The sequence below is a fragment of the Impatiens glandulifera genome, chromosome 1 (assembly GCF_907164915.1).
Source record: "Impatiens glandulifera chromosome 1, dImpGla2.1, whole genome shotgun sequence".
Classification (NCBI taxonomy): Eukaryota; Viridiplantae; Streptophyta; class Magnoliopsida; order Ericales; family Balsaminaceae; genus Impatiens; species Impatiens glandulifera.
Window position 1 is genome coordinate 85,995,693 of NC_061862.1, and position 10,504 is coordinate 86,006,196.

At 31.5% G+C, this 10,504-nt stretch overlaps 1 protein-coding gene across 1 annotated transcript; it reads right to left on the reverse strand.

The window, feature by feature from the left end:
* Nucleotides 1-225: 225 nt before the first annotated feature.
* LOC124919166 (ABC transporter B family member 9-like) lies at nucleotides 226-7,604 on the reverse strand. The gene is made up of 10 exons (XM_047459334.1): nucleotides 7,265-7,604; nucleotides 5,168-5,222; nucleotides 4,572-4,747; nucleotides 4,020-4,480; nucleotides 3,405-3,930; nucleotides 3,043-3,316; nucleotides 2,053-2,722; nucleotides 1,473-1,968; nucleotides 1,106-1,369; nucleotides 226-986 (listed from the first exon to the last, which is right to left on the reverse strand). The coding sequence occupies exons 1-10, from the start codon at nucleotides 7,499-7,501 to the stop codon at nucleotides 339-341; spliced, it is 3,807 nt and encodes a 1,268-aa protein (XP_047315290.1). The 5' UTR covers nucleotides 7,502-7,604; the 3' UTR covers nucleotides 226-338.
* Between the last annotated feature and the right edge of the window lie 2,900 nt (nucleotides 7,605-10,504).

Consider the following 10,504-nt stretch of genomic DNA (forward strand, 5'->3'; position numbering starts at 1 on the left):
TCAATTTTTAATTTGTTAGAGAGATTTTATAATTAAGTTGAATTTATAAAAAAAAAAAAAAAAAAAAAAAAACCCCTTATTATGATAAATATGAAATATTTTTATTCTAATTTTTATAATAAATTAGAATAGCAAAAATAGATTGAATAATTAACATACAAACTAGAAAAAGCTAAAAAAAAATATTGCAATTTTGTTTATAAAATAGAACTTTGTTAATAGATATGGAGAATCAACTTAGTTGCAATAGAAAGGAAAAAAGAAAGGAAAATATTGTGAATATGGACTAACAAAAGTGTTCCAAAGTATTAAAATAACCAAATCCATCTTTGAAGCATTTATTGGGCGGTGCTTAAGTGAAGTGCTACTAGAGATGCGTAAGCACCGTTGTTGATCTTCATAAGCATTTCATGATTACCCTTCTCGACAATCCCACCATTTTTCACGACCGCAATGATGTCAGCTCCTCTAATGGTCGTGAGTCGATGTGCCACAACGACAGTGGTCCTATTGACCATGACCCGGTCCAACGCGTCTTGAACCACGCGTTCAGACTCGGCATCGAGTGCACTCGTAGCCTCGTCAAGCAACAATATCTTCGGGTCTTTCACGATCGCTCTCGCTATAGCTATCCTCTGCTTTTGTCCCCCGGACAATTGAATTCCCCTTTCCCCGACGTTAGTCTCGTAGCCGTCGGGCAACGAGGCTATGAAGTTGTGAGCATTGGCGGATTTTGCGGCCGCGATGATCTCATCTTCGGTCACCTCACCTTGCTTTCCATAAGCTATGTTGGTGCGAATGGACTCGTTGAAAAGTATCGGCTCTTGGCTTACCAATCCCATTTGTTGTCTTAACCAACTTATCTTCAACTTTCTTATCTCAACTCCGTCTAGAAATACGTGCCCTGTGTCGGGATCATAGAACCTTTCGATTAAGCTGATCACCGTCGACTTCCCACTACCGCTCTCCCCTACAAGCGCAACCGTCTACACAACAAACTCAAACATTTTTAGCTTCACATTTATTGAAAATAAAAGAAAAACATGAACATGAGACTTTAGTTAACGTTTGAAAAAATATTCGAGCAAGAGTTAGGAGTACATACCTTTCCGGATGGGATAAGTAGAGATAAGTCTCGAAAAACATGAACATCTTGTCTTGTTGGATATCTGAAACTGATATGATCAAGCTCAATGTCACCTTTGACAACTGCTAAAATGGTTCCATCATCACTTCTTGAATCAATAATCGGTTTCCTATCAAGGATTTCAAAAATGGATGATGTAGATTCCTTAGCTTTTGCAGTATCTGGAGCTAATGCTGTAGTTTGTGAAATCCCAACTGCTGTCATTGTCAATGCAAAGAAAACCTACATGCATGAAATTCCATGCAGAGAAGAATCATAAATTATTTACTACTTTCCATTTAATTCTTCAAATATAGATATATATATATAGATAGAATATATGTACCTTGAATACATCTGAAAAATCAGCTTTCCCATGTTTAACCAAAATCGACCCAATGTAGAAACAAAATGCATTCGTGCAATAGAGAACGAAGAATCCGAATCCAAAACCAATTCCACTTACTATCCCGGTTCTAACTCCACGTTTCACAGGCGTTTCGCATTTTCTTTCGTACATATCCATTACTTTATTCTCAGCACAAAATGATGCCACAGTTCTAATGCTTCCAACCGCATCGTTTGCTACTTGACTTGCCTCTTCATACATCACTTTGGCGTCTGAACTAAATCCTTGAAAGAATTTCATTTGAAGAAATCCTTGCAAACCAATTAATGGTAAGACCCCGAGAATGATGAACGCTAATATCCAGTTAGCTGTAAACGCTATGATTAATCCAGCCACCACCGTTGCTATGTTTTGAACAGCTAATGCCAATGTACCACCAACAAGTCCCTTCACATTCGCTGCGTCTGTTGACAATCTTGCTCCCACGGCACCACTGGAAAAAAGTGGTTTCAATTTTCAAATAAACTAATTATTAAACCAAACATAAGTTTTCATTGAAGGTGAAATCTTTTTGTACCTGGAATTACAAGGGTCATCAAACCAGCTGATTTCCTGATGAACAATCTTTTCAAACGTTAAAGAACGAATTCTTTGTATCAACTTACCACCAGCAATTCCAAAGAAGTAATTTTGAAGTGGAAGAGCTATGAGAATAACAATTCCCAATAGCAAATACATTGCAGCCCAAAACTTGGAATCATTTCTCAACTGATGTGGAGGTTCGAAGAAGATTTTAATGGCGGAAGACATTAAGAGACCAAAGATGGGGAATGTTAGACCATTTACAGCAGCAGCTATGCTTCCCAAGAACAGAATAGGAAACTCTGATTTGTTCATGTTAGCTAGCCGCTTCATAGAGACACTCTTCTTCTTATGCTTTCCTTGTTCGTTCATCATTGTTGTTATTTCTTCTCCTTCAATCTCTGTTTGGATTCCTACTGGTGCAGGAAGTCCCAAACTGAAAGTGAAGGATCGTCTGCTACCTGATGAACCTCTGCTTATGGATCTCCTTAGTTTTCGCAAACTCGATGTTGATCTTCCAATGCTCATGGCCATCTCTGTTTCCATTATCATATCTGCATCTACTATAACTTTTCTTTCGTCAACTTCTGTAGCTGATCTTTCTTGCAAACGGACTAATTGGGAGTATGCCCCATCTGGGTTTTCGATCAAATCCTCATGAGTTCCTGTTAATTACACAACTTTCTCAATATATTCATCAAAAAATACATAATCATTATGATAATTACTTACTCAAAATAAAGAAAATTTTATCTTATAAATTAATCATATCCAAATTAAGAAGTGGTCAAGTGGGCAACAAATTAAGAGTCCACATATGAAAAACACAAGAATCTTGATCAGCCAAAACTCATCACATGTCATAATTAACTTATACTAAATTGTTTTTGCTAGATTTTTCACTAAATACTTTGTAAAACTATGGACTAATAGAATGATTTTATCCTTTAAAGAAAAGAAAAAAAGAGTTCACTAAAGAAGTTACCTTGTTCCACAAGTTTTCCATCTTGCACTACTGCAATGAGATCCGCGTTTCTAATTGTAGTCAAACGATGAGCAACGACAACCGTTGTTCTATCCAACATGATCCTCGTTAATGCCTCTTGTACCACGCGTTCTGATTCAGTATCGAGTGCACTTGTTGCTTCATCGAGAAGAAGAATTCTCGGGTTTTTAAGAATTGCTCTAGCTATAGCGATTCTTTGCTTCTGTCCTCCTGAGAGTTGTGTTCCATGCTCACCAACCATAGTGTCCAATCCCTATAAGATTAATATACAACATTATGATAATTACTATAGATTGAACTATATATGTAAATTAGAAAAAATATTCATTTTTTATATTTACATTTGGCAACTTGTCGATGAACTTTGCGGCATTAGCAAGCTCGATCGCGGTTCTTATCTCGTCATTGCTAGCATTTTCCTTCCCATATGCTATATTCTCTCTTATTGTGGTAGTAAACAAAATAGGTTCTTGGCTAACTAATCCCATTTTCTCTCTAATCCATTTGAGTTTAAATTTTTTCAAGTTAATCCCATCGATCAAAACCTCGCCAGCATCCGGGTCATAGAATCTTTCGAGAAGACTTATAACCGTCGACTTCCCACTTCCACTTTGTCCAACTAAAGCCATTGTCATGCCACTCGTCACCTTGAGTGAAAACCCCGAGAATATTTGAACATCACGTCTTGCCGGGTAACTAAAGTATACATCTCTCAATTCGATATCACCCTTCACATCTTCCATCACTATCCCGCTAGTATCGGATGCATCAATCAATGGCTTACGTTTGATCGCCTCAAACATCTTGTATGCAGCCGCTTGACCGGCTGCAAATGCACTTACGCTTGGTGATGTTTGTCCTAATGACCTAAAATTACCAAAAAGATAAGAAAAATTACTAAAAGTATGCGATTTTTCTCATTAAACTAGGGTGGTAAGACACGAAATTATACTTACATTCCTCCGGTCATGATTGCCATGATGACATTGATAACATCTCCACCATTATACCCTTTTTCGATGATTAGCTTAGCTCCATACCATGTGGAGAGACCATACGAGCCGAAAAGGATGAATAAGACGAGACCAATTCCCAAACCGGAGGCCAGATCTTGTTGAACACTGGCAGCGTAAGCGATTTGTAGCTCTTTTTCGTACTTTTTTATGGCGAGCTTCTCACCAGTGAATGCAGCCACGGTTCTAATGGCTCCGATAGTTTGTTCAACTACATTTCCAGCTTCCGCGTAGGCGGTTTGTCCACGACTAGCCATCTTAGACATGATCATTGCCATGCTTCCTCCGGCTATGACTAGGGCAGGAATGCATGTTAATAGAACCAATGAGAGTAGCCATCCTCTCACAAAAGCAATCACAAATCCTCCTACAAAGGTTGCCATTAGTTGAATGAATTTGCCCACCTGCGCGCCCATATCAAATTAATTAATATACTTAGTATTATTTTCTTGTCTTGTCAATTTGAAACAAACAAACAAAAAAATGAACTAAAACCTTTTCACCCATAGCATCTTGAATGAGGATTGTATCACCCGACATTCTCCCCACAATCTCTCCGGTTGAGGTCTCGGTGTCGAAGAATGCGATATCCTGTTTTAGTATTGTCTTCAAATACAATGCTCTTATTCTCGCTGATTGTCTTTCTCCAGTTACCATCCAACCAGCCACCTCTACATACGTATTTACAATAAATATCATCAATACTTGTTAGTCTAATAGTTAATGTAACTTTTGCATTATTTAAATTAATATCTGTGAATAAACTAGTTATGAAACTCTTAATGATGTCGGTATCCTTTTTAGATCTAAGTGGGAACAAGGATTGCTTACAACCTTTCAAAAAGTCAAAAGTTTAATCTTATTGAAAATAATTATGGAATAAAATGTCTAAGACATGCATTTCTTCTATGTATTTATGAACATGTTATCATCGATCAAAAGTTAAAAAGACTTTGATCAGATATATATGTTTAGTGTCCAAATTTTGTGAAAGAAAAGAAAAAGGAATCAATGAATAAGAAGTGATAGTTTGAGGGCAATTTTCGTTTTTCTATTATTATGTAAATAATTTCGATGACGTGGGTACTTACGTAAGAATGACGCAACTGCTGAAGCAATGGCCAGATAAAGAAAATTGAGAGACACCTACAATAAAAATAATTTAAAGTCAGCTCATTTCATTTGTCAAATTAAATCTCATTTTATTTTATTTGTTTCATTTTATTATTACAAGTCACAACTATTATTTTAATAAGAAGTTATATATATACATATAAATAATATAGATTCTTTGTTGGAAAAAATACTTGTTTTTAGTAGTACTGATCAATAATCATCAATAGACTCAATACTAAAGTCCTATTAAACATGAAGGAAATAATACTAATTCCATTTCTAATGAAAGAAAATTATGTGCCTATCAAATTTATTACATGAAAATATCATAATTTTCATCTATTTTTAAAATATAATCTATAAACGGAAAGAATATTGTCTAATAGTTAATCTCAAATGATAATTTTATTTAATTATGTATTAAGATGATAAACAAAAGAAATACTCTAATTGAAATGGAATGTCTCTAAATTATTTTGTTAAAAATAATTGTATAGTTTGAATATAAAAAATTGGTAATCAAACAAATTTCTCTCATCAAATTATCAAATACTAAATTTACCAATGTTCTTGTTTTATTATTTATATATAATATATATATATACTAAATGGTATTTTAATGATTCATTCATCTAAACAATTATACCATTTTCAAATAATTCAAACTATTATTTTGGAGATAAATAATTTAATTAATTTCAAATAATTCATTGCTAAAACTACATCAAAATATTAAACAGATTACCGTAAATTGTTGCAATTAATGTACCCCATTAATAATAATACTATAATCAAATTTGGCAAGAAAATATTATATACATTTTTTGATTAATTGTGAATTTGTTAGTACTTACTAATTAAGTTCATTCCATCGCAATAACTACATCCATATATATGACTAAAATCTTACACTAAAATAAATAAACAAAAATAAAAATAGAAGCTTCAACCACGATGACTGGTGGAAGCTAACTACAATTGTTGGGTGAAAAGTATTCTAAAATAAAATAATTTTTTATTTATTAATATATTCAACAAGTTTTTATAATTGTATAAATATCTTTGAGAAACTTGCATTTGAATCAATATGTTCTTTTTTCACCATTATTCTTGTCTGCCACTTTATGAGAAGAATATATAAGTACAATTATGTTAAAAGTCAATATATACATCATTCCATATTTGTCGAAGTTTTATTGGGTTAAGAAAAACATTATAATTTTGTTTGTTTATTTTTCTAATTATTTTGAAGGGCAAAATCCAATTGAATTGGGTTTAATTTAAATTACAAGGAAGCAAAACTGCACATATATATTTTATAAATATAGTCAATATGCTAGCTTATTATATAACCCTTTATTCTGTTTTATCTTCTTCTTTTCACTTAGGCTCTTGGGGGACCAATATTCAATAATATAAAGTAAGTGTATATATATAGAATATGAATTATACTTAATCCCTTTCATTGTCTAAATATGAATTATTTTGTATATAATTAATCTAATTTAGAAATTAAATTATAATATTCATTAAAATAATACCAATAATGTCTAGTTAAATTAAAATGATACCAGAACACACCCCATTTAGGACAAGAATCAAAATTGCATTTATTGATAGTTTAATTCATTTAATTTTCCTAACTTTACAGAAAAACTGTATTAATTAATGAATAATTGTTGTTTTGACTAACACAACCCCGGCCCATAAACTTAATCTTTTTAATTAATTATTAAATATTTTATTTAATCCAAAGTCATTCAAGAAATATAAAAGAATCCTTTCATGATTTTCATACTTCATGTATAATATATTTAAGTTACTTACAAACTAAGCTTATTGCAATTAAATAGTTTCAAAATCAAATTTAAATAAAAACAAATACATCCTTTGTAGATAGATCATCCCTTATAATGAATATTTGAGTTAGGTAAAGATCATACTTTGGAAACAAGTCTTCACTTAAAAACCCTTTTGTGCTTAATTAAAAACAAAATTAATTTATATAAAGTTTAGTATATACATATATATCCTAATGAATTATTAATAAAGAGAATAATAATAAAAATTACCTTGGAAACTTCTTGAACAATCTGAGAAGAAGAAGTGGTGCCGAAGGAATTAATAAGCTGACCGAAGATGAGAGTCATGAGCGGTTGAGATAGACCGTTGGCGACGGCGCCGACAGTTCCAACGGTCATCAGAAAGTAATCAAATCGATCGGCAAATGAAAACAGCTTATAGAAAGGAACCTTCTGATCATCAATATTATCATCTTTTCTTCCTTGTTCTTGTTCTTGGTCATTCATCTTGTCGACGATCTATCAAGAATGGATCTTTCTCTGCATTAAAGAAAATCTAGAGAGAGAAAGAGAAGGGTTCTTGATTTTTTGTATTAATGGATTAGTAGAATAGAAGAAATAATGATAATAGATGTTTAATTGTTGTAAATTTATAGCCTTTTTTTTAATTGACAGCCAGGACCCAGGGTGTTGTTGGTAAGGTGGTGTAAATAGAGTTTTTCATTTTTGGGTTTGTAATAAATTTGCAATATTAAATAATACATAGTTTATTAAAAAAAAGATTTTTTTCTTATTTAGAGGTGATTTGTAATTATAATTGTTACATGTTATATTTAAAAAAGGTGAGTAAATTAAGAGAATGTGTATTATAGCAAATTAACTTATTTTATAAATATATATATTATAATATTTATAAAATTAATAAGTACAACTTTAATTCAACCATAATAGAAGATAGTATTTATTGTAATTGGAAGAAAAAAAAATTAAGAAAAAAGTTACAGAGTGGATTGGACTGGACCAAAAAAAAAAATTAAGATGTAAGCAAAGCACATAAGACAATTTTATTTTATCTATTACTGAAATCTTTAAGGACTTGTTTTATATTATTTTTTATATGTTTTAGTCAAAATCTCATCTATCATCTTTTAATTAATTTATTTATTTATTAAAACATATAAAATATTAAAATATTAAAATATTCTATCATTTGAATATTTTATAATTTTATTGTACTATTATTTAAGGATAATTAAGTAAATAGTCCTTCTAAAATTTAAATTTTTTATTTTTACCCAAACAATTTTTTTTTATAAAAAAAAAAATCAGGTTTTATCCCTTCAAATAACCAACACCAAACTCTATGATACGACGAGGGAATCCTTTTTGACACAACTTTGTTAGTATTTTGAAACTTAATTTCTGTTTTTTACTATCATAATGCAATGAAATTTTTTGTTTTTTTTCTCGGACTAAATATGCTCACTTTTAGTTTTTTTTACTTCTAATTGTATTTTCATTAACTTATTCATTATTTTTGGTCAATCTAATTATATCGATCATTTCATGTATTGTCATCAATCTCACGTTTATGGTTGAGTCATAGGGCCGGATTAATTGATGGTACAAATATGTGGATCGCTATAAAATTTTACAAGATTTATTGGGGTGAGATGAAGACGGAGAATGCAGCACATCAATGAATGCATCCACAAAATGCAAAACAAATATCCTCAAATTATTAATATTTGGATCTTTAAGGTTCGGAATAGTAATAGATGTAGATGGTTGTAAGCTCTAAATCTTTGTATCGAATGGATAATCCAACAAGTCGGGTCATACTAAAACAATCATTTATAGAAATCGCTTTCAAATTTACACATTCATTCAAAATTTTGAATTTCCAAAATCTTTTTTCACTATTAATAAAGAATTTTTCTTTTCATAAATATTAATTTACCCTTATGTATAATAACTTAAGGAAAAAATACAAGAAATGTCCTCAAATTTTGTTGAATGTGCAACTTAGCCCTTGATCTTTTAATAATGAATACATATAGATTCTTTCTCCTTAAATTGTAGGGATGCATTCATATTTTCTTTAACAAATTACGGAAAAGTCCAATACATTGATTGAAAACGAAAAACAACCAAACCAACAACCAATCTTTACAATCACACAAAAGCTTATATATAATTAGAAACTTTAGTAAAACTCAACTAATCTTTTTCTTCAATATTCCATGCCTAGATAGAACCTTAGAGACGAATTATTAATCATAATTTTTTTCTTTTCTTTTCTTTTTGAAAGTTAGGACTAATAATGGAAAGGTTACCAAAAATAAAATCACAAGATAGTTCAAAAACATGCATATATCCAAATAAGTTGTTACAAAGTGTAGACTCTAAATATATTCATTTTGTTTAGTCATTAGAAGATACAAGAAAGCAAAATAATTCACTTTATTGTGAGCCTCATTATATCTTATATATCAATAGTATTGAATTAAGATCGAGTTTTACTATTCACTTTATTGTCTTAGGTTCATTTTTCAATTAAAACTCTTTGATTGGAATGAGATAACACATTCCCTAAGTTTGATTAGTCAATTACTATGATGATCATCAACAATAAGAATGTGTCCAACCCAATTGTTATCCTCTTTTAACCTCACATATAAATTGATCACTATCCACTGGTGAAAAAGTGGTCAAAACCGAGAGTTAAAACTCTCGGTTTTGACATTATAACTCTCGGTAAAGAGACCTTACCGAAGGTTTTAGTAACTCTCGCCATCCCTCGGTAATGACTCTCTCGGGATTTCCACAAAGAGAAAAACCGAGAGTTATATGAAAACTTTCGGATTTTTCTCTTTTGGAAAAACCGAGGGTTTTACAAAGAACTTTCGATTTTTCTCTTTTTGAAAAACCCGAGGGTTGTACAAATAACTTTCGGTTTTTCTCTGTATGGAAAAACCGAGGGTTTTGCAAACAACTTTCGGTTTTTCTCATTGTGGAAAAACCGAGAGTTTTCATATAACTTTCGGTTTTTCTCTGTGTGGAAAAACCGAGGGTTTTACAAAGAACTTTCGGTTTTTCTCTTTGTGGAAAAACCGAGGGTTTTACAAATAACTTTCGGTTTTTCTATGTGTGGAAAAACCGAGGGTTTTGCACACAACTTTCGGGTTTTCTCTTTGTGGAAAAACCGAGAGATATTACAAAACTTTCGGTTTTCCCTTATATGAAAACCGAGAGTTTTCTAATAACTCTCGGTTTTCTCTTCGGCTAAAAACCGAGAGTTTTCTAATATCTCTCGGTTTTTCCACAAAGAGAAAACCCGAGAGATTTCATTTTTACCTTCGGTTTTTTCATGTAAATTTTTAAAAATGTGCGGATTATTTTGTTCAAAACCAAAACATGTTCAGCCACCAAACCAATATATCAATGATAAAAGAAATGCAACATACATTAAACGATCACATTAATTGACCATGAACATTACAAAATTCG

What these genes read in the sequence shown, in the direction of transcription:
- LOC124919166 (XM_047459334.1), bottom strand. Translation starts at nt 7,501, where the DNA reads ATGAATGACCAAGAACAAGAACAAGGAAGAAAAGATGATAATATTGAT. An exon ending in TGGAAAACTTGTGGAACAAG is followed by an intron (nt 2,723 to 3,042) that starts GTAACTTCTTTA and finishes TGTAATTAACAG; the next exon opens with GAACTCATGAGGATTTGATC. An exon ending in GATGACCCTTGTAATTCCAG is followed by an intron (nt 1,969 to 2,052) that starts GTACAAAAAGAT and finishes ACTTTTTTCCAG; the next exon opens with TGGTGCCGTGGGAGCAAGAT.